The following is a 24,467-nucleotide window of genomic DNA, read 5'->3' on the forward strand; positions in this document are numbered from 1 at the left end:
GGACAGGCAGATTCAAAGAGGGCTTTGATGTTTATATGGGGAACAAGCAATTCCAATTAAACCTTCTTTAATTTACGCCACAAAATATGTCTAATTAGTGGGTGTTAGTGGGAAACTTTCCTTGAGAATAGTTTATAGTTCAGTTGCCTATTGGAGGGTTTCTTCCACCTTTCTCTGAATTATGAAGACCTGGCCACTGGATACTGGTTAGATGCACTGTTGGTCTGATCCAAGCAGACAGTGCCTATTTTGCTCCTGGTGGTGTAAATCCAACACTGTGATTTAGTTGATCTTCCTCCAACTCTAGGAAGTCTCTAGTTTTGATCAGAGAGCAGAATGATATCTAGTTAAATGTCATCCAGTCTCCTGTTGTTCCTTTCAGGAAGTAAAGTAGAAAATGCCTTGAGCTTTCCAGTACAATATGTCAGCTGTCAATGATACCAAAGTCCAGTTTTCTGTGTTCCTTCTCACCGGGATACCTGGGCACGAAGACATCCATCTCTGGATCGCTATCCCCTTCTGCATCATGTATGTCATTTCGCTAGTAGGCAATTCCTTCCTTCTGTTCATTATAAAAACAGACCCAAGCCTCCATGAGCCCATGTACATTTTCCTTTCCATGTTGGCCCTCACAGACCTTGGTTTATCAATATCCACCATGCCAACGATACTGGGCATATTCTTGTTTAACTCTAGGGAGATCAGCCTAGATGCCTGTTTTGCTCAGCTGTTCTTCATCCACTTGCTTCAAGGTATTGAATCCTCCACGCTCCTGTTGATGGCCTTTGACCGCTTCATCGCAATCTGTAAGCCATTGAGATACGCTTCCATCTTAACTCTGCCGAGAGTAGCCAAGATGGGGCTAGTGTTCATGCTAAGAGGGGTGGCTGTAGTATACCCACTGCCATTTCTCCTGAAACGGTTCCAATACTGTTACTCCAATGTCCTCTCCCACTCCTACTGCCTGCACCAGGAAGTTATGAAGTTGGCCTGTGCGGACATCACAGTCAACAATATCTATGGCCTGTCTACTGCACTTTTAACAATGGGTTTGGATTCACTACTGATCTTCCTCTCCTATGTGATGATCCTCAAAACAGTGCTGAGCATTGCGTCTCGCACAGAGAGCCTCAAAGCCCTGAACACCTGCGTCTCCCACCTATGTGCCGTTCTGCTCTTCTACGTACCAGAGATCGGCCTGTCTTCGATCCACAGATTTGGGAACAGCTCTTCTCACTTGTTTCAGTTTGTCCTGGGCTACTTTTACCTTCTGGTCCCACCCCTACTGAACCCAATCGTGTACAGCGTGAAAAGCAAACATCTTCGTGCGAGGATCATCAGGGTGTTCATCAAGTGAAGGGTCATTTCATCACCCAGCTCCAGCGCTGGTGACATGGGAAATGAAAAAAAAAAAGAGGGCACAGCCCCGTATTCCATCCTGGACCTTTGCTCTCTGGAAGACATGATCTTTAATGGTCTCCACTGTGTAGAGGGAGAGTCAGATGGGGTCTAAGGCTTGGAGCAGTGGCAGAGGGACAGGTGAGGGAGGAGCGATGGGGGAAGGGGAGCAAGGAAGAAAGCAGCATTTACAAACTGACTGTGTTTGGAGGAGCCAGGAGACCAGTGGGAGGTGAGCCCTGAAGAGCTGGTTGGTGGCTGCTCCGACCTCAGAATTTGTGTCAACACAAACAATAAAGAGAAGGGAGGTGACTGTTGTTTCCCATGACACCTGGACTGTCACTGTCCTGTTTCTGCTTAAACCTTGAGAGCCATGAAACAAGCATCAGAGCTGTTCTGCAGTCACAGTCCTGGCCAGTCCTGAGCACTCTGGGTGCTGGGTGATCCATGAGACTGCACTAGCTGGGGCAAAGGGCTATTGAAGGGGAACAAACTCCCACCCTCCCTGAACTCCCTCAGCCAGGGGCTTGTGACTGAGCCATCTCAGAGACATGATTAATGCAGGAGCCCCGCATGAACCCAGTCAGGTAGCACTTGCTTTGCCCATTCCTGAGCTTTCTGCAAACGGCACACACCTGGTAGGCCCACTCCCCACCCAGGCAGAACTGAGCTGTGTGTGTGTGAGGGAGAGTCTGACACACAGGTGTCCTGGCAAGAGACTCAGGCCCAGAGGATCCCCCCTTGCCCTCTGTTAGTGCTTCCCCAGCTCCTGGGAAAGGGGTGGAAACAGGCCTCAGCTCTACCTGCAGGCTTCAATTCCAGCCCAGTTCTTGCAGTTTGGGATGACCTTTTCAAAAAGACAAAAGCAGGAACGAATCCGTACCGCTCTCCTCTGTGACCTGCTCCTGCCCTTCATCTTCTCCCTTAGGCTCCATCCACTACTCCTCTTCCTCAGAGGTCCCTGCCCCATTCCTTCCCCCAAACCTTCACACTCTGCTCCTCATCTCCTCGGGGTCCTACCTGCCGGCCTTTCCGAAAGCCAGAACTCATCTGCGGTAAGCGTCACCAGGGATCCTGGTCCACAGTGGGAAACCATGGACCCTCTCCCTGCACTGGGTAGGGGGCTGAGACTAGAGGAGCAGCAGGAGCAAGCTCTATGAGTAGCCCCCATCTCAAGACCCTGGCTCCCCACAGGTACCAAAGTGGAGTTTAGGGTCATGTGGTCTGGTCACATGCCTTTGCCTGACCTGCTGAATCAGAGCAGCCATTATCCATAGGCTGCCTGGAACTTTCTTGGGAAGGCTCACCTGGTAGGGGGTAAGCGTTTCCTAAGGCTTACTGCTTCCTCTATTGGCCATTTACCTGACTAGCCCCTTTCACACTTGGCTCGAGGGCCTGCCAGGGCCATGCCCCTTCCCACAGACCACCTTGGCTGAAAACGGCAAACCACCGACAATGGGAGCTGTGAGGTTCTGTTGCTACAGACACGTGACTAACCAAAGCATCGCTGGCTTGTCAGGGGCTTACACAGGAGGCCCCACGACCCAAGTTTGTAACCACTGGGCTAGACTGAAATGAAATATTTAGCATTGTGGGTGTCTACCCAGGTACATAGTCAATATTTATAACTTCAGACGCAAAACGAACCCATGCAAACACGTGAGACCATCATAATCCTCCAGTCCTCACCTTTCCATAGACACCTCACCAGACACATTTTCTACAAGGTGCATTACAACTTTCTCATAGTCATAACACAGTGACACCATAAGAACATAAGAACATAAGAACAGCCTTACTGGGTCAGACCAAAGGTCCATCTAGCCCAGTATCCTGTCTGCCGACAGTGGCCAGCACCAGGTGCCCCAGAGAGGGTGGACCGAAGACAATGATCAAGCGATTTGTCTCCTGCCATCCCTCTCCAGCCTCTGACAAACAGAGGCCAAGGACACCATTTTATCCCCTGGCTAATAGCCTTTTATGGACCTAACCTCCATGAATTTATCCAGCTTCTCTTTAAACTCTATTATAGTCCTAGCCTTCACAGACTCCTCTGGCAAGGAGTTCCACAGGTTGACTACACGCTGTGTGAAGAAGAACTTTCTTTTATTAGTTTTAAACCTGCTACCCATTAATTTCATTTGGTGTCCTCTAGTTCTTCTATTATGGGAACTAATAAATAACTTTTCTTTATCAGCCCTCTCCACACCACTCATGATTTTATAGACCTCTATCATATCCCCCCTCAGTCTCCTCTTTTCTAAACTGAAAAGTCCCAGTCGCTTTAACCTCTCCTCATATGGGACCCGTTCCAAACCCCTAATCATTTTAGTTGCCCTTTTCTGAACCCTTTCCAAGGCCAAAATATCCAAAATATCCAACCCTTTCCAAGGTCACGAGAACAACTGGTGGCAGTGACCCAATGGCCTTCTCATCTGCCCTAGAACCTGTCCCATATAGAAAGTTCAGCTTCTTCAGGAAGAGACCAGCTTTTCCTGCAGGGTGTCTTGATGTCTCAGGAGGGATTACGTGGTGTGCCTGGGGGCGGCAGCAGTAAACCCGACTCTCCTTCAGCAGCCTGTGGAGGGTGTGTGTGTGTGGTTGGGCACTGGATTCCAGCCATGAGAGCTGTGGAGGCTCCAGGCTTCTCTGGGAGGGGGACTCAGTGTTCTGGCCGGAAGGGGCGTCTCTTTGGTAGAAGGAGTGGAGCAAGGGGACAGGCTGGACTTGTATCCCTGCTCTCCAGCAAATCTGCTTCTCCCCCTTGCTGAATGTCATCTGCGAACTCGCTGAGAGTGCAAACCAACCCATAATCCAGAGAATTCATAAAGTTGTTGAACAAAACCAGCCCCAGAACTGTCCCCCGAGTCTCTCTGTTTGATACCAGCTGCCAGCTAGACATTGAACCATTGACCACTCCTCGTTGAGCCTAACGATCAGGCCAGGCTTCATTAACTTGATGGAAAGAATACTATGGAAGGGTATGTCTACACTACCACCCTAGTTTAAACTAGGGTGGTTAATGTAGGCAACCGGAGTTGCAAATGAAGCCCGGGATTTGAATTTCCCGGGCTTCATTTGTATGTTGCCGGGCACCGCCATTTTTAAATGTCTGCTTGTTCGGACTTGTTCGGACTTGCCCGTGGCTACAAGCGGCACGGACTAGGTAGTTCGGATTAGGCTTCCTATTCTGAACTACCTGTACACCTCGTTCCACGAGGACTCCTTGTACTCCACGAGGCATTGACTTACCCACGGTGAATCCATGTTGACTGTTCCCAGTCAGCTTCCTCTCCTCTGTGTGCTTCAAAATGGATGCCTTGAGGACCTCTTTCATGATGTTTCTGGGGGATGAACTGAGGTTGACCAGTCAGTAATTTCCCAGATCCTGCTTCTGCTCTGTTTAAAAGATGGCCATGCCCCCTGAGTGCCACAGGTTTTCAAAGATAATGGCCAGTAGCTCTGCAATCACATCAGTCAAGTCTTTCAGCAGCCTCAAGGGCACTGCATCTGTCCCCACAGACCTATGCACGTCCAACTTCTCTTCAGTCCTTAACCTGTTCTTTCACCACCGAGGGCTGCTCTCCTCCTTCCCATACACTGCTGCCTTGTGCAGCAGTCTGGGAGCCAACCTTGTCTGTGAAGACCCAGAAGAAACACTGAGTATTTTAGCTTTTTCCACCCCATTTGTCTCTGGGGTGCCTCCCCCAATCAGTAAATATCCCTCACCTTCCCTCACCTTCTTCTTGTTGCTAACAAACCTTTCTTGTTATTCTTCACATGCCTTTCTACTCCAACCAGACTTACCATCTCTGTGCAGCCCCCTCCACCCTATACAATGGCCCCTCAGCATATCCTGTGGGCAGTGGCTACTGTAACAGGTCCCGGTAGCATATCTGTGATCAGTCTGGAGCTGGAGAGGGTCCTAGAGCAGTTGAGGAGATTGTGGGTGGCTGGGCCTGGCTAGCAGTGGATCCCTGAGATCTGTGCTAACTTTGGGGATTCCTGGGTCCTGGGTCCCCCTTATCATTCCTCAGGGAAAAGGGAAGGGGCTTTCCTCTCTGGAACGTTGGGGACTTGTGGAATCATCCGTTCCTGTCCTGTATTCAGGGTTTGTATTGCAGGAATGGGGTCTGCTAGGCAGAAATCTGGCTGCTTCTTCTTCTTTCTTTTAGCAAGATCACAGCTGTGACAGCATCATCATTACTTCTCAGCCACCTCCAAGGTAGTCATGTGACTAATCACAACCGTACATGGCTGCAAGACCAGATTCCAGGAACAGAGCCTGCAGCAGGGCTGGGGCTGTAGGCCGGTTGTTTACCATCATCCACTGTCCCCTGGGATTTGGCCTCATGGTGTTGTCCATGACGGGGTTAAAGCTGGTGCACACGAAGCCAAGCAGCTGAGGTTCCCTGATGGCCAAGTGGCCCCAAGGGAAGGTACAAACATGCTGCATAAAGGCAGTTGCCTTCCTATCTGAATACTCACTGCCTGCTGCCCGTGCAACCTCACCGATGACTCCTTGTGCTATAGGGTGAAGACCTCTGGTGCCAGCGGCTCCCTTCTCGCAGGAACTGGGTACGTTGGCAGGTTTCACTGTCTGTAGTGTGAGAAATGCAGGGCAAAGGCTGCAGGCTGTTTGCATTGACAGATGTCAAACCAATCTGATAGATTTCTTTTATAGGATACAAGTCTTGTGGCTAGGGGAGTGGCGGTGGATGTGGTATACCTAGACTTTAGTAAGGCACTTGGTACAGTCTCGCATGATATTCTTATCAATAAACTAGGCAAATACAATTTAGATGCGGCTACTATAAGGTGGGTGCATAACTGGCTGGATAACAATTCTCAGAGAGTAGTTATTAATGGTTCAGAATCCTGCTGGAAAGGCAGAACAAGTGGGATTCCACAGGGGTCTGTTTTGGGACCGGTTCTGTTCAATATCTTCATCAACATTTTAGATATTTGCATAGAGAGTACACTTATTAAGTTTGCATATGATAGCAGGTTGGGAGAGGTTGCAACTGCTTTGGAGGACAGGTTCATAATTCAAAATGATCTGGACAAATTGGAGAAATGGTCTGAGGTAAACAGGATGAAGTTTAATAAGGACAAATGCAAATGCACTTAGGAAGGAACAATCAGTTTCACACATACAGAATGGGAAGCGACTGTCTAGGAAGGAGTACAGCAGAACGGGATCTAGGGGTTATAGTGGACCACAAGCTACATATGAGTCAACAGTGTGACGCTGTTGCAAAAAAAGCAAACATGATTCAGGGATGTATTAAGAGGTGTGTTGTGAGCAAGGCACGAGAAGTCATTCTTCCGCTCTATTCTGCGCTGATTAGGCCTCAGTTGGAGTATTGTGTCCAGTTCTGAGCACCACATTTCAAGAAAGATGTGGAGAAATTGGAGAAGGTCCAGAGAAGAGCAACACAAATGATTAAAGGTCTAGAGAACATAACCTATGAAGGAAGACTGAAAGAATTGGGCTTGTTTAGTTTGGAAGAGAGAAGATTGGGAGGGTAAATGGTAGCGGTTTTTGGGTATCCAAAAATGTGTCACAAGGAGGAGGAAGAAAACTTGTTCTTCCTGGCCTCTGAGGATAGAACAAGAAGCAATGGGCTTAAACTGCAGCAAGGGAGGTTTAGGTTGGACATTTGGAAAAACTTCCTACCAGTCAGGCTCATAGAATCATAGAATAATAGGACTGGAAGGGACCTCGAGAGGTCATCGAGTCCAGCCCCCCGCCCTCAAGGCAGGACCACGCTCCGTCTACACCATCCCTGACAGATGTCTATCTAACCTGTTCTTAAATATCTCCAGAGAGGGAGATTCCACCACCTCCCTTGGCAATTTATTCCAATATTTGACCACCCTGACAGTTAGGAATTTTTTCCTAATGTCCAATCTAAACCTCCCCTGCTGCACTTTAAGCCCATTACTCCTTGTCCTGTCCTCAGAAACCAAGAGGAACAAATTTTCTCCTTCCTCCTTGTGACACCCTTTTAGATATTTGAAAACCGCTATCATGTCCCCCCTTAATCTTCTTTTTTCCAAACTAAACAAGCCCAGTTCATGAAGCCTGGCTTCTTAGGTCATGTTCTCTAAACCTTTAATCATTCTTGTTGCTCTTCTCTGTACCCTTTCCAATTTCCAACACATGCAGTATAGACACACCTTTTGGGAGCCTGTGACTAGCGGTGAGATGAGGCTACGTCTACACTATGGCAGTTTTTCAGAAGAGGAAATGCAAATGAAGTGCTCATTTGCAAATCTCGTGCTCTCATTTGCAAATTTATTCCACAAAAAGGATCGGAAGAGAATATGCAAATGAGAGCTCAAGATTTGAAAATGAACGCTTCATTTGCATTTCCTCTTCCAAAAAGCTGCCATAGTATAGATATATTCTGAGTGACCAGCATTTCTTTCTTTCTTTCTTTCTTTCTTTCTTTCTTTCTTTCTTTCTTTCTTTCTTTCTTTCTTTCTTTCTTTCTTTCTTTCTTTCTTTCTTTCTTTCTTTCTTTCTATATTCAGTGTTCAGCCATATGTGATGCCAACGCTTCCCCCGCTCAGGTGAAGTAATTGCCAGTGTTTGCTTATAACTTTTCAGGCATCTGTAGACCTCTTTATGGGGAGAGGAGGCAGGCCTTACGAGAATAAATAGAAGATGGTAGGATGGTTGAACACTTTGGATCCACTCAGCGCTGTCCAGGCAAAGCCCTTCCGTTTCTCTTGGTGGGATTCCTGGGGGATGAGTGTCTCAAAAGTAGCATTTGTCAAGGAAAAGTTGATAAAGTCCAGGTTTAACTGAATTTAAACATGAAAACCTGCAGTGACATAAGAACATAAGAACGGCCATATTGGGTGAAGAAGAACTTTCACTTATTAGTTTTAAACCCGCTACCCATTAATTTCATTTGGTGTCCTCTAGTCCTTATATTATGGGAACTAATGAAGAACTTTTCTTTATTCACCATCTCCACACCACTCATGATTTTATATACCTCTGTCATATCCCCCCTCAGTCTCCTCTTTTCTAAACGGAAAAGTCCCAGTCTCTTTAGCCTCTCTTCATATGGGACCCGTTCCTAACCCCTAATCATTTTAGTTACGCTTTTCTGAACCTTTTCTAATGCCAAAATATCTTTTTTTTGAGGTGAGGAGACCACATCTGTACACAAAATTCACACAGTTGAACTTTTCGGGTGGTAAAAAAAATTAATAGGCTTGGAATGGCCTTTTTGCATTAGTGGTTCAGGATTTCAGCCACAGTGTCACCCTTAAACATGCTTTTTCGTTTTGTTTTGTAGGGTGGGAAGATAGGGTCCAGTCAAGACCAGTATTATCTTTGATCTATAATCTTGCTCATTCTCTCTGTTCTGGAGCCTCGGAAACCAGATAAGTATGGAGCTGCTCTACTTTGTTGTGTCTCTTGCTTATCCTCATTAGCTCTGCATAACATCTTCAGGGTCAACTTCCTTGTAATCACTGTAACCTGTTAGTTTGTAGTATAGGAAATTGTTGATTTAATTAGAAATTATATAAATAATAATTAGGGGTGAGTATAACTGTATTCATTATTTGCTTATTAATAATCATTTGATGGGAACTAACATTACTAAATAAGGTTTTAGGAAAAGAAGTGATAGACGTGTGAATTAACATACAGAAGGTATGTCTACACTACCCCCCTAGTTCGAACTACGGGGGGTAATGTAGTCATACGGAGTTGCAAATGAAACCCGGGATTTGAATTTCCCAGGCTTCATTTGCATGAAGCCGGCCGGCGCCATTTTTAAATGCCGGCTAGGTCGGACCCCGTGCCGCGCGGCTACACGTGGCACGGACTAGCAAGTCCGGATTAGGCTTCCTAATCCGAACTAGCTGTACACCTCGTTCCATGAGGCGTACAGCTAGTTCGGATAGGAAGTCTAATCCGAACTAGCTAGTCCGTGCCGCGTGTAGCCGCGCGGCACGGGGTCCGACCTAGCCGGCATTTAAAAATGGCGCCGGCTGGCTTCATGCAAATGAAGCCCGGGAAATTCAAAACCCGGCCTTCATTTGCAACTCCGTATGACTACATTACCCCCCCTAGTTCGAACTAGGGGGGTAGTGTAGACATACCCTAAAATAGATAAAAGGTTCTGACTACTGCCAATTCGGGGTCATTCAAACATTGTGTTAATGTCCGAGGTATACGTGCGTGGGCAATGAAGGACATTTATAAATAGCTCCAATGCAGAAATGATAACTGCAAGGACCCTTTTAACGATGCACTAGCCATGTGTTCATGCATATGCCATGATACAGTGGGGCTCACTCACACGTGGAGGGCCAAAAAGGGTTTCTGTGTGTGAAGGTCAAAACTGTAAAATCACACAGAGATCAAATAGGCTGTGGAACTCTCCGCCACAAGATATCATAGGAGTCAAAATCATAGGAGGATTCAAAGAGGGACTTGATGTTTTATGGGCAACCTGCAAATCCAGTTAGAGTTGTCAGCATATACAATGGAAGGGCTCTGAACCTTCCTGATTTAAATCACAAAATACGTCTGATTAGTGGATGTCAGAGGAAAATATTCCCTGAGAATAGGTTATCGTACAGTTTCCTATAGGAAGCTTTTTTCCACCTTCCTCTAAAGTTTAGAGTCTAAATCATTTGGACCTGGCCACTGGTTCCTGACTTGGATAGACTGGAAGTCTGATCCAGGCTGGCAGTGTCTATCTAGGTATTGGTGGAGTAAATCCAAGACTATAGTTTACCTGAAGCAAAATGCAGGACAATGTAGCACTTTAAAGACTAACAAGATGGTTTATTAGATGATGAGCTTTCGTGGGCCAGACCCACTTCCTCAGATCAAAAAATCTGATCTGAGGAAGTGGGTCTGGCCCACGAAAGCTCATTATCTAATAAACCATCTTGTTAGTCTTTAAAGTGCTACATTGTCCTGCATTTTGCTTCAGCTACCCCAGACTAACACGGCTACATCTCTACCACTATAGTTTACCTGATCTTCCTCACACTGCAGTCTGAACTCCCTAGACATGCCTTGAGAGCAGAATGATGTCAACTTAAATGTCATCTAGTCTCCTGTTGTTCCTTTTAGGAAGCAAAGTAAAAAAAAGGCTTGGAGCTTTACAGTACGATATGTCAGCTGTCAATGATACCAAAGTCCAATTTGCTGTGTTCCTTCTCACTGGGATACCTGGGCACGAAGACATCCATCTCTGGGTCTCTATCCCTTTCTGCATAATGTATGCCATTTCGCTAGTAGGAAATTCATTCCTTCTATTCATTATAAAAACAGATCCAAGCCTCCATGAGCCCATGTATATTTTCCTTTCTATGTTGGCCCTCACAGACCTTGGTTTATCAATATCCACCATGCCAACGACACTGGGCATATTCTTGTTTAACTCTAGGGAGATCAGCCTGGATGCCTGTTTTGCTCAGCTGTTCTTCATCCACGTGCTTCAAGGAATTGAATCCTCTATGCTCTTGTTGATGGCTTTTGACCGCTTTGTTGCCATCTGTAACCCACTGAGACATGCCTCCATCTTAACCCTGCCAAGAGTAGCCAAGATGGGGCTGGTGTTCATGCTAAGAGGGGTGGCTGTGAGATTACCACTGCCCTTTCTCTTGAAACGCTTCCAATACTGTCGCTCCAATGTCCTCTCCCACTCCTACTGCCTGCACCAGGAAGTCATGAAGTTGGCCTGTGCGGACATCACAGTCAACAATATCTATGGCCTGTCTGCTGCAGTCTTAACGTTGGGTTTGGATTCACTACTGATCTTCCTCTCCTATGTGATGATCCTCAAAACAGTGTTGAGCATCGCGTCCCGCACTGAGAGTCTAAAGGCTCTGAACACCTGCGTCTCCCACCTCTGTGCCGTCCTGCTCTTCTACGTACCAGAGTTTGGCTTGTCTGTCATACACAGATTTGGGAACAGCTCTTCTCACTTGCTTCAGTTTGTCCTGAGCTACTTCTACCTGCTGGTCCCACCCCTACTGAACCCAATCGTGTACAGTGTGAAAAGCAAACACCTTCGTGCGAGGATCATGAGGGTGTTCATCAAGTGAAGGGTCATTTCATCACCCAGCTCTAGCGCTGGTGACATGGGAGACAAAAACACGGCCCACGGCCCCCTATTCCATCCTGGACCTTTATGTTTCTTGAAAACATGAGCTGTAATGGTCTCCACTGGGTTGTGAGAGGGTTACATGGGGCCTAAGGCTGGCACATTGGGAGAGGGGCAGGTGAGGGAGGAGCGATTGGGGAAGGAGACCATGGGAAGAAGCAGCATTTAAAGTGACTGTGTTTGGAAGAGCCAGGGAACTGGTGGGATGTTGGCCCCTAAAGAGCTGTTTTCTGGCTGCCCCGACTTCAGAATTCATGTTGATGGAAACAATAAAGAGAAGGGAGGTGGCTGTTGTTTCCCATGATACTGGGCCTGTCACTGTTCTGTCTCTGCTTAAACATCAAGGGCCATGAAAGAAGGAGCAGAGCTGTTCTGCAGTCTCAATCCTGCCCCTTTCTGGGCACTCTGGGTGCTGCGTGATCCATGAGGCTGCCTTAGCTGTGGACAGGGGCTATTCAATGGGCACAGACACCCACCCTCCCTCCACTCCCTCAGCCAGGGGCTTGTGACTGAGTCGTGTCACAGACATGAGTAATGCAGGAGCTCTAGGAGTCAGCCTACACTCTGCCCACTATTGATGGCTCTGTACACAACACACACACCTGCCAGATCCACTCCCCACCCAGGCAGACCTGATCTGTGTGTGTGTGAGGGAGGGTCTGACACTGAGGAGTCCTGGTAGGCGACTCAGGCCCAGATATTCTTCCTTTCCCCTCTCTTAGTGCTTCCCCAGCTCCTTGGAAAGGGGTGGAAATGGGCCTCAGCTTGTCCAGAGAGATACGGCGACCTCCAGTTCCAGCCTAATTCCTGCAGTTTTGGGGTGATCTTTTCAAAAAGACAAAAGCAGGATATAGGAATGAATCCGTCCCGCTCTCCTCTGTGACCTGCTCCTGCCCTTCATCTTCTCCTGCCCTTCATCGACTTTAGGCTCCATCCACTACTCCTCTTCCTCAGAGGTCCCTGCCCCATTCCTTCCCCCAAATCTTCACACTCTGCTCCTCATCTCCTCGGGGTCCTACCTGCTGGCCTTTCCGAAAGCCATAGCTCATCTGTGGTAAGCGTCACCAGGGATCCTGGTCCACAGTGGGAAACCGTGGACCCTCTCCCTGCACTGGGTAGGGGGTGAGACTAGAGGAGCAGCAGGAGCAGGGTCTATGAGTAGCCCCCATCTCAAGACCCTGGCTCCCCACAGGTACCAAAGTGGAGTTTAGGGTCATGTGGTCTGGTCACATGCCTTTGCCTGACCTGCTGAATCAGAGCAGCCATTATCCATAGGCTGCCTGGAACTTTCTTGGGAAGGCTCACCTGGTAGGGGATAAGCGTTTCCTAAGGCTTACTGCTTCCTCTATTGGCCATTTACCTGACTAGCCCCTTTCACACTTGGCTCGAGGGCCTGCCAGGGCCATGCCCCTTCCCACAGACCACCTTGGCTGAAAACGGCAAACCACCGACAATGGGAGCTGTGAGGTTCCGTTGCTACAGACACGTGACTAACCAAAGCATCGCTGGCTCGTCAGGGGCTTACACAGGAGGCCTCATGACCCAAGTTTGTAACCACTGGGCTAGACTGAAATGAAATATTTAGCATTGTGGGTGTCTACCCAGGTACATAGTCAATATTTATAACTTCAGACGCAAAACGAACCCATGCAAACACGTGAGACCATCATAATCCTCCAGTCCTCACCTTTCCATAGACACCTCACCAGACACATTTTCTACAAGATGCATTAAAACTCTCTCATAGTCATAACACAGTGACATCACGAGAACAATTGGGTGCAGTGACCCAATGGCCTTCTCATCTGCCCTACAACCTGTCCCATATAGAAAGTTCAGCTCCTTCAGGAAGAGACCAGCTTTTCCTGCGGGGTGTCTTGATGTCTCAGGAGGGATTACGTGGTGTGCCTGGGGGCGGCAGCAGTGAGCCCGACTCTCCTTCGGCCCCATGTGGAGGGTGTGAGTGTGGTTGGGCACTGGATTCCAGTCATGAGAGCTGTGGAGGCTCCAGGCTTCTCTGGGGCTGTGTCTAGACTGGCCAGTTTTTCTGGAAAATGAGCCGCTTTTCCGGAAAAACTTGCCAGCTGTCTACACTGGCCGCTTGAATTTCCGCAAAAGCACTGACAATCTCATGTAAGATTGTCAGTGCTTTTGCGGAATTACTGTGCTGCTCCCGTTTGGGCTAAAGTCCCTTTTGTGCAAAACTTTTACTGGTTGGTTTGCACTCTCAGCCAGAGAGCCACAAGTTTTCAAAGATTATGGCCAGTAGCTCTGCAATCACATCAGTCAAGTCTTTCAGCAGCTTCAAGTGCACTGCATCTGTCCCCACAGACCTATGCACGTCCAACTTCTCTTCAGTCCTTAACCTGTTCTTTCACCACCGAGGGCTGCTCTCCTCCTTCCCATACACTGCTGCCTTGTGGAGCAGGCTGGGAGCCGACCTTGTCTGTGAAGACCCAGAAGAAACATTGACTATTTTAGCTTTTCCCACATCATTTGTCACTGGGGTGCTTCCCCCAATCAGTAAATAACCCTCACCTTCCTTCATCTTCTTCTTGTTGCTAACATACTACTAGAAACCTTTCTTGTTATTCTTCACATCCCTTTCTATTCCAACCGGACTTACCATCTCTGTGCAGCCCCCTCCACCGTGTACAATGGCCCCTCAGCATATCCTGTGGGCAGTGGCTACTGTAACAGGTCCCGTTAGCACATCTGTGATCAGTCTGGAGCTGGAGAGGGTCTTAGAGCATTTGAGGAGATCGTGGGTGGCTGGGCCTGTCTACCTGTGGATCCCTGAGATCTGTGCTAACTTTGGGGATCCCTGGGCCCTGGGTCCCCCTTATCATTCCTCAGGGAAAAGGGAAGGGGCTTTCCTCTCTGGAAAGTATGGGGACTTGTGGAATCATCCGTTCTTGCCCTATATTCTGGGTTTGTAATGTAGGAATGGGGTCCGCTAGGCAGAAATCTGGCTTCTTCTTCTTCTTCTTCTTCTTACTAATCACAACCATACAGGGCTGCAAGACCAGATTCCAGGAATGGAGCCTGCAGCAGTGCTGGTGCTGCAGGCCAATTGTTTAGCATCATCCACTGTCCCCTGGGATTTGGCTTCCTGCTGTTGGCCATGACGGGGTTAAAGCTGGTGCATAGGAAGCCAAGCAGCTGAGGTTCCCTGATGGCCAAGTGGCCCCAAGGGAAGGTACAAACATGCTGCATAAAGGCAGTTGCCTCCCTATCTGAATACTCACTGCCTGCTGCCCGTGCAACCTCTCCGATGACTCCTTGTGTTGCCACTGGCTCCGTTATAGCACGAAATGGGTACGTTGGCATGTTTCACTGTCTCTAGTGTGAGAAGTGCAGGGCAAAGGCTGGAGGCTGTTTGCACTGGCAGATGTCAAACCAATCAGATAGCTTTCTTTGATATGATACAAGTCTTGTGGCTAGGGGAGAGGCGGTGGATGTGGTATACCTAGACTTTAGTAAGGCACTTGATACAGACTCGCATGATATTTTTACCCATTTAGATGGGGCTACTATAAGGTGGGTGCCTAACTGGCTGGATAACCATTCCCAGAGAGTAGTTATTAATGGTTCAGAATCCTGCTGGAAGGGCATAACAAGTGGGGTTCCACTGGGGTCTGTTTTGGGACAGTTCTGTTCAATATCTTCATCAACATTTTAGATATTGGCATAGATATGCAAACGCTTATTAAGTTTGCATATGATAGCAAGTTGGGAGGGGTTGCAACAGCTTTGGAGGAGAGGTTCATAATTCAAAATGATCTGGACAAATTGGAGAAATGGTCTGAGGTAAACAGGATGAAGTTTAATAAGGACAAATGCAAAGTGCTCCACTTAGGAAGGAACAATCAGTTTCACACATGCAGAATGGGAAGCGACTGTCTAGGAAGGAGTACGGAAGAAAGGGATCTAGGGGTTATAGTGGACCTGAAGCTAAATATGAGTCGACAATGTGACGCTGTTGCAAAAAAAGCAAACATGATTCTAGGATGCATTAACAGGTGTGTTGTGAGCAAGACACGAGAAGTCATTCTTCCGCTCTATTCTGCGCTGATTAGGCCTCAGTTGGAGTATTGTGTCCAGTTCGGGGCATCGCATTTCAGGAAAGATGTGGAGTAACTGGATAAGGTCCAGAGAAGAGCAACACGAATGATTAAAGGTCTAGAGAACATGACCTATGAAGGAAGGCTGAAAGAACTGGGCTTATTTAGTTTGGAGAAGAGAAGATTGAGAGGGGACATGACAGTGGTTTTCAGGTATGTAAAAGGTTGCCAGAAGAAGGAGGGAGAAAACTTGTTCTTCCTGGCCTTTGAGGATAGAACAAGAAGCAATGGGCTTAAACTGCAGCAAGGGAGGTTTAGGTTGGACATTCGCAAAAACTTCCTACCAGTCTGGGTCGTGAAACACCGGAATAAATTACCTAGGGAGGTTGTGGATTCTGCATCTCTAGAGATATTTAAGAGTAGGTTAGATAAATGTCTATCAGGGATGGTCTAGACAGTACTGGGTCATGAGGGCAGGGGACTGAACCTGATGACCTCTCAAGGTCCCTTCCAGTCCTAGTGTTCTATGATTCTGTGTTCTGAGCTGCGGAGAGGACTCAGCTGGGCTGTCGGGGTGACTCAGGGACTGGCTGGAGGGCAGCCAGTGCTAGGGAGCTTGGGAACCCCACCCATGAACCTTGGTGGCTTATTCAAACTGCACAAAAAATCTGACATTAAAAATGAGATTTGACTGTTAAATCCCTAATGCCCTAAGTCAGGATTTCTCAAGGGGTCCTATTTCCAGAGGTGCCTGTAGAATCCTGCCAGGGTCTGTGTGACAGGAGACCCCGTAAGATATCAATGATTAGTCCTCAAGGTTATTCGGTCCTCAATATTTAATCAGCAAATGCAGTTTTAAAGTTTTTATTTTCTGTCTCAGTTTTGAAAACAGGTATTCAGAGCTGTGCTGCTCTGTGGTAGTAGAGCCAATGGGACCCCTTTCTGTTGATTAGCTGAAGGCTGCAACACTTCTGTTCTTTAAGTACCCTGAGAGTCACAGGGCTCTCGCTATCACTGCCCCTCTTTGCTCTGCGTTTGCCACATGTCAGGCATTGTGTCCTACGCTCTTGTAGGGTGGAATCCGACAGTCCTTCCAGCCTCAGGCTGGGCCTTGAGTTATAGCCCTTTGCGGATCAACTGTCCTTGTTCTGCAGGACTAAGTGTGTTTAGCAGCAGAGGTATTTCTCTTTGGGTATGTCTACTCTGGAACACTAAACAACTAGCGCTATTCCGAAATAATTTAGTCCACGTTTACTTTGCAGGCAGTTATTTCAAAATAGTCTCAAAATACTGTCAAGCAGGTGGGATTCCTGGGGGATGAGTGCTTCAAAAGTAGCATTTGTCAAGGAAAAGTTGATAGAGTCCAGGTTTAACTGAATTTAAACACGAAAACCTGCAGTGACTTAACAACAGCCATACTGGGTGAAGAAGAGCTTTCACTTATTAGTTTAAAACCCGCTACCCATTAATTTCTTTGGTGTCCTCTAGTCATTATATTATGGGAACTAATGAAGAACTTTTCTTTATTCACCCTCTCCACACCACTCATGATTTTATAGACCTCTGTCATATCCCCTCTCAGTCTCCTCTTTTCTAAATGGAAAAGTCCCAGTCTCTTTAGCCTCTCTTCACATGGGACCCGTTCCAAACCCCTAAACATTTTAGTTGCTCTTTTCTGAACCTTTTCTAATGCTAAAATATCTTTTTTTGAGGTGAGGAGACCACATCTGTACACAATATTCACACAGTTGAACTTTTCGGGTGGTAAAAAAATTAATAGGCTTGGAATGGCCTTTTTGCATTAGTGGTTCAGGATTCCAGCCACAGTGTCACCCTTAAACATGCTTTTTCCTTTTGTTTTGTAGGGTGGGAAGATAGGGTCCAGTCAAGACCAGTATTATCTTTGATATATAACCTTGCTCTTTCTCGTTCTGGAGCCTCGGAAAGCAGATAAGTATGGAGCTGCTCTACTTTGTTGTGTCTCTTGCTTATCCTCATTGACTCTGAATAACATCTTCAGGGTCAGCTTCCTTGTAATATCTGTAACCTGTTAGTTTGTAGTATAGGAAATTGTTGATTTAATTAGAAACTTTATAAATAGTAATTAGGGGTGGGTATACTTGTATTCATTATTTGCTTATTAATAATCATTGATGGGAGCTAACATTACTAAATAAGGTTTTAGAAAAAGAAGTGATAGACGTGTGAATTAACATACTAAAATAGATAAAAGGTTCTGACTACTGCCAATTCGGGGTCATTCAAACATTGTGTTAATGTCTGAGGTAAACGTGCGTGGGCAATCAAGCGGTTCCGTTTACCCCATCCGCTCCTGGGCTGCCTGTTTCTTCTCTAACAGAACTCAATGTTATTGAATTAGCGAAATAGGTCAATGGAAGGATTATAGGAGTTACTATAGAGAACTTTCTGGGTGTCTGGCTGATGAGTCTTGCCCACATGCTCAGGGTTTAGCTGATCGCCATATTTGGGGTCGGGAAGGAATTTTCCTCCAGGGTAGATTGGCAGAGGCCCTGGAGGTTTTTCGCCTTCCTCTGTAGAATGGGGTACAGATCACAGCTGGAGGAGTCTCTGCATCTTGGGGTATTCAAAGTATTTGAGGGCTTCAATATCTGAGTTATAGGTGAGAGGATTATTCTAGGAGGAGAGGGTGAGATTTTGTGGCCTGCACTGTGCAGGGGGTCAGACTAGATGATCATAATGGTCCCTTCTGACCTTAAAGTCTATGAGTTTATGAGTCTATGAATTCAGAATCTGTCCCTTTAGAATTTGCCCCATGCACCACAACGAGACAGTGACATAATCTGGAGTGGAGAAAATGATACAAAATATATATAGTGAGGCTATGAAGGACATTTATAAATAACTCCAATGCAGAAATGATAACTACAATGACACTTTTAACGATGCACTGGCCATGTGTTCATGCATATGCCATGATACGGTGGGACTCACTCACATGTGGAGGGCCAGAAAGCGTCTCTGTGTGTGAAGGTCAAAACTGTAAAATCACACAGAGATCAAATAGGCTGTGGAACTCTCCACCACAAGATATCATAGGAGCCAAAATCATAGGAGGATTCAAAGAGGGACTTGATGTTTTATGGGTAACCTGCAAATCCAGTTAGAGTTGTGAGTATATATCTTGGAAGGGTTCTAAACCTTTCTGATTTAAACCACAAAATATGTCTGACTAGTGGGTGTCAGTGAAAAATATTCCCTGGGAATAGGTTATCGTATAGTTTCCTATAGGAAGCTTTTTTCCACCTTCCTCTAAAGTATAGAGTCTAAATCATCTGGACCTGGCCACTGGTTCCTGCATTGGATAGATTGGAGATCTGATCCAGGATGGCAGTGTCTATCTAGGTATTGGTGGGCTATGTCTAGACTGGCCAGTTTTTCCAGAAAATCAGCGGCTTTTCTGGAAAAGTTGCCAGCTGTCTACACTGGCCGCTTCAATTTCCGCAAAAGCACTGACTTCCTACTGTAAGAAATCAGTGATTCTTGCAGAAATACTATTCTGCTCCCGTTTGCGCAAAAGGGCTAGTGTAGACAGCTCATATATGTTTTCCGTGAAAATGGCGATCGGGGCTTTTTTGCGCAAAAGCGTGTCTAGATTGGCACGGATGCTTTTCCGCAAAAAGTGCTTTTGCAGAAAAGTGTCCATGCCAATCTAGACGCTCTTTTCCAAAAATGCTTTTAACGAAAAACTTTTCCATTAAAAGCATTTCCAGAAAATCATGCCAGTCTAGACGTAGCCGTGGTATAAATCCAAGACTATAGTTTACCTGATCTTCTTCACACTGCAGTTTGAAGTCCCTAGACATGCCTTGAGAGCAGAATGATGTCTACTTAAATGTCATCTAGTCTCCTGTTGTTCCTTTTAGGAAGCAAAGTAAAAAAAGGCTCGGAGCTTTACAGTACAATATGTCAGCTGTCAATGATACCAAAGTCCAATTTGCTGTGTTCCTTCTCTCTGGGATACCTGGGCACGAAGACGTCCATCTCTGGGTCTCTATCCCTTTCTGCATCATGTATGCCATTTCGTTAGTAGGAAATTCATTCCTTCTATTCATTATAAAAACAGATCCAAGCCTCCATGAGCCCATGTACATTTTCCTTTCCATGTTGGCCCTCACAGACCTTGGTTTATCAATATCCACCATGCCAACTATACTGGGTATATTCTTGTTTAACTCTAGGGAGATCAGCCTGGATGCCTGTTTTGCCCAGGAGTTCTTCATACACTTGCTTCAAGGAATTGAATCCTCCACTCTCTTGTTGATGGCTTTTGACCGCTTCGTTGCCATCTGTAACCCACTGAGATACGCTTCTATCTTAACCCTGCCAAGAGTAGCCAAGATGGGGCTGGTGTGTGTGCTAAGAGGTGTTGCTGTGATATTACCACTGCCCTTTCTCTTGAAACGCTTCCAATACTGTCGCTCCAATGTACTCTCCCATTCCTACTGCCTACACCAGGAAGTTATGAAGTTGGCCTGTGCGGACATCACAGTCAACAATATCTATGGCCTGTCTGCTGCACTTTTAACAATGGGTTTGGATTCACTACTGATCTTCCTCTCCTATGTGATGATCCTCAAAACAGTGCTGAGCATCGCGTCCCGCACAGAGAGCCTCAAGGCTCTGAACACCTGCGTCTCCCACTTCTGTGCCGTCCTGCTCTTCTACGTACCAGAGTTTGGCTTGTCTGTCATACACAGATTTGGGAACAGCTCTTCTCACTTGCTTCAGTTTGTCCTGGGTTACTTCTACCTGCTGGTCCCACCCCTGATGAACCCAATCGTGTACAGTGTGAAATGCAAACACCTTCGTGCGAGGATCATGAGGGTGTTCATCAAGTGAAGGGTCATTTCATCACCCAGCTCTGGCGCTGGTGACATGGGAGACAAAAACACGGGCCATGGCCCCCTCTTCCATCCTGGACCTTTATGTACTTGAAAACATGAGCTGTAATGGTCTCCACTGGGTTGTGAGAGGGTTAGATGGGGCCTAAGGCTGGCACATTGGGAGAGGGGCCGGTGCGGGAGGAGCGATGGGGGAAGGAGACCATGGGAAGAAGCAGCATTTACAAAGTGACTGTGTTTGGAAGAGCCAGGGAACTGGTGGGATGTTGGCCCCTAAAGAGCTGTTTGCTGGCTGCCCCGACTTCAGAATTCATGTTGATAGAAACAATAAAGAGAAGGGAGGTGGCTGTTGTTTCCCATGATACTGGGCCTGTCACTGTTCTGTCTCTGCTTAAACATCAAGGGCCATGAAACAAGCAGCAGAGCTGTTCTGCAGTCACAGTCCTGCCCCTTCCTGGGTACTCTGGGTGCTGCGTGATTCATGAGGCTGCGCTAGCTGTGGACAGGGGTTATTCAACGGGCACAGACACCCACCCTCCCTCCACTCCCTCAGCCAGGGGCTTGTGACTGAGTCGTGTCACAGACATGAGTAATGCAGGAGCTCTAGGAGTCAGCCTACACTCTGACCACTATTGATGGCTCTGTACACAACACACACCTGCCAGGTCCACTCCCCACCTAGGCAGACCTGATCTGTGTGTGTGTGAGGGAGGGTCTGGTAAGAGACTCAGGCCCAGATGTTCTCCCTTTCCCCTCTGTTAGTGCTTCCCTTGTTCCTTGGAAAGGGGTGGAAAAGGGTCTCAGCTTGTCCAGAGAGGTACAGTGACCTCCAATTCCAGCCTAATTCCAGCAGTTCTGGGGCGATCTTTTCAGAAATACAACTTCCTCTACTGCTTCCTCTAATAGTCCATAACTCATGCAAACACTTGAGACCATCTTAATCTTCCAATCTTTTCCATAGACACCTCACAAGACACATTTTCTACAAGGACAGAAGAGCGGCTACACTGAGTCAGACCAAAGGTCCCTCTAGCCCAGTATTCTGTCTGCCGACAGTGGCCTGTACCAGGTGTCCCAGAATGGGTGGACTGAAGACAATGATCAAGTAATTTGTCTCCTGCCATCCTTCTCCAGGCTTTGACAAACAGTGGCCTGGGGCACCATTCCTTACCCTCCGGCTAATAGCCTTTTATGAACCTAACCTCCATTAATTTATCTAGCTCTTTTTAAAACTCTGTTATATTCCTAGCCTTCACAACCTCCCCTGGCAAGGAGTTCCACAGATTGACTGTGAGCTGTGTGAGGAAGAACTTTCACTTATTATTTTAAAATAATATTATTTTAAACCCTGCTATCCTTTAATTTAATGTGGTGTCCTCTAGTTCTTATATTATGGGAACAAGTAAATAACTTTTATTTATTTAACCTCTCCACACCACTCATGATTTTATATCTTCTATTATAACCCCCCTCAGTGTCCTTTTTTCTACCTGAAAAGTCCTAGTCTCTTTAATCTCTCCTCATATGGGACCCATTCCAAACCCGTAATCATTTTAGTTGCTCTAACTATCCCCAATAACTCCAAGATCTCTTTCCTGATTTGTTGTAGCTAAGTTAGCTCCCATCATATTGCATTAAAATTATCTCATAATCATAACACAATGATACCACGATAACAGTGGGGGGCAGTGACACAACGGTCTTCTCAGCTGCCATAGAATCTGCCTGTCACATGTGAAAAGCTCAGGTTCTTTGGGACCAGTTTTTCCTGTGGGGCATCTTCATGTTTCAGGAGGGATAGCATGGTGTGTCAGGAAGTGGCACCAGTGAGCCCGACTCTCCTTCAGCCACACATGGAGGACGTGTGTGGACGGTGCTGGATTCCAGACATGAGGGCTGTGGAGGCCCCAGTCTTCTCTGGGAGGGGGGCTCAGTCCTCCGGGTGCCAGGGGAATCTCTTGGGTAGAATGAGTAGGGTGGTGGTGGGGGGCATGTTTCCTTGAATTTGGCTTTGCCCACTGTAGATGTTGGGAGGCATTGAAAAAGTGTTCAATTATAAGGCAGGAAATATCATCTTGCCTCAGCCTGGCTCTGAGCTCGCTGGAAGGCAGAGTCTCTGTAGAAGAAGAGGAGCAGGGGTGAGATATTAGGGGAAACGGAGCTTCTCCTCTACTGTGATCCCCAGGTCCTTTTCTGCAGGGCTGCTGCTTAGCCAGTTGGTCCCCAGCCTGTAGCCGTGCTTGGGATTCTTGCATCCCAAGTATGATCCGTGCTGAGCACCTAGGGAGTCTCCCGTTTTCTTGCTGGGAAATATTGTCACCCTGTCAATGCGGGCTTCTTCATCCGTTCACATTCACTCTGTGGTAGTCAGCAATTCAGCTGAGACGATGAAGTTGTTGACTTGTCCGTTCACCATTTTGTTTTGTTCACACCACAGGCGAGCCTCCATTTTGGAGAGCCACCTTCTGCCTTGCTCAGGAAAAAGGCGGGAAAACAGGGAAAGAGCGGGAACTGTTGCTAGGCAACAGGAGTGCATAAGTAGAGGGCGCTCAGAGGGCTCTGGGATCTCGTCCTCTAGCCGGCTCCCCGACAGGGTGCAGTGGGTGCTGCTTCTGAGTGACAGGACTCCTCAGAAGACTGATGACGGGCTTGCTAGAAGGGTGGGGTAGCATCTGAAGGTGTATTTGATCATTGGGGAGCACACTTGCAGGCACGGATCGCCTGGACTAGACACGGCTAACTCACCCATGAGACAACACAAAGGGGCCAGGGTGGGTTCTGAGTTAGGGTCCAGACTAAGCTCCTACTGCTGGTTAGTTGTTCCCGATCTTGGACATGTGGACAGAAAACTGGAAGTCGGCTTTCCCTGCAGCGGGGGAAGACAGAAGACCTCACATTCACTCTCCTGTCCCCATTGTGCATGTTTGGGTGTTTGGGTGTGAGTGCCTCGGTTTCCAGACCCAGTTATTCCTCTTTCCCTAGTCCTCTTTCCCTTCCCTAGCTTATAGATAATAAAACAGAGTTTCTTTGTAACTTGGTGTGTGGACTTCTCATTTGGTGCCTTGATAGGTGGTGCAAGGGGTGAGAACCAAACAAAAGGTTGGGTGGATCTCTTTGGAGTCTCCTTTCTCTTACAACCCCAAGGACCAGTTCAGTGTGGGAAGGGGGCTAGTGCTGCCACCTAGAGGCATGGGGCTGTAGCACGAGGGACAGAGGCAGGGAGTTCCCTCCAACCTCGATGAAACAATTTGGCACAAACTTAAATGTTTCCTTTTCACCCATGTCATGGGGAGAGTTTTCATGGAAAATGAATCATTGCTCCCTGAAAGCTCAGTAGCCGGGAGGCTGCTCATCTCCAGCCACCTGAATCCTCTCCCGACCAGGCTCTGGCTGGGGAGCTGTGCCCATCAGCTACTCCAACCAGCCTTCTCGACTCTGTGCAGCCCTCTCCACTCTGCACAACTTCCCTTCAGCAGGTCCTGTGGGCAGCGTTTACTGTGACAGGCCCTAATAACACATCTCTGACCAGCCTGTGCTAGCCGGGAGCTGGCAAGGGTCCTAGAGCAGCTGTGGAGGCCCAGAGATTATGGGTGGCTGGGTCTGACTACCAGTGGGTCACTGAGATCTGTGTGTAACTTTGGGGACCCTGAGATCCTGGGTCCCCCTTTTTATTCCTCAGGGAAAAAGGAAGGGATTACCCCTCCTGGAGACTTGTGGAATCTTCTTTCCTTGGGCTGCATTCAGGGTTTTTTAATGCAGGAGAGGGGGCAATCAGGCAGAAGTCTGGTTTATTAATTAATTTATTATCATCATTATTATGATTAATAAAGATTAAAGGCATTACAGCATCATGGTTTCCACTCAGCATTCCCCAAAGGAGTCATGTGAGAAATCAGACCCATACGAGCAGTGCTGGCAAGCCTGGATTTCAGCAATGGAGCCTGCAGCAGGGCTGGTGCTACCGTCCAGTT

At 47.3% G+C, this 24,467-nt stretch overlaps 3 protein-coding genes across 3 annotated transcripts; all 3 read left to right on the forward strand.

The window, feature by feature from the left end:
* Positions 1-421: 421 nt before the first annotated feature.
* Positions 422-1,357, forward strand: LOC102462026 (olfactory receptor 51G2-like). Its single transcript, XM_075921376.2, has one exon. It carries the CDS (start codon positions 422-424, stop codon positions 1,355-1,357), a length of 936 nt encoding a protein of 311 aa, XP_075777491.2.
* Positions 1,358-10,554: 9,197 nt separating this feature from the next.
* Positions 10,555-11,490, forward strand: LOC102462277 (olfactory receptor 51G2-like). Its single transcript, XM_006126572.3, has one exon. It carries the CDS (start codon positions 10,555-10,557, stop codon positions 11,488-11,490), a length of 936 nt encoding a protein of 311 aa, XP_006126634.2.
* Positions 11,491-19,558: 8,068 nt separating this feature from the next.
* On the forward strand, positions 19,559-20,494 carry LOC102462522 (olfactory receptor 51G2-like). The gene has a single exon (XM_006126573.2). The coding sequence runs from the start codon at positions 19,559-19,561 to the stop codon at positions 20,492-20,494; it is 936 nt and encodes a 311-aa protein (XP_006126635.1).
* Positions 20,495-24,467: the final 3,973 nt, after the last annotated feature.

This window comes from Pelodiscus sinensis, chromosome 1 (genome assembly GCF_052426305.1).
Source record: "Pelodiscus sinensis isolate ZL-2025 chromosome 1, ASM5242630v1, whole genome shotgun sequence".
Classification (NCBI taxonomy): Eukaryota; Metazoa; Chordata; order Testudines; family Trionychidae; genus Pelodiscus; species Pelodiscus sinensis.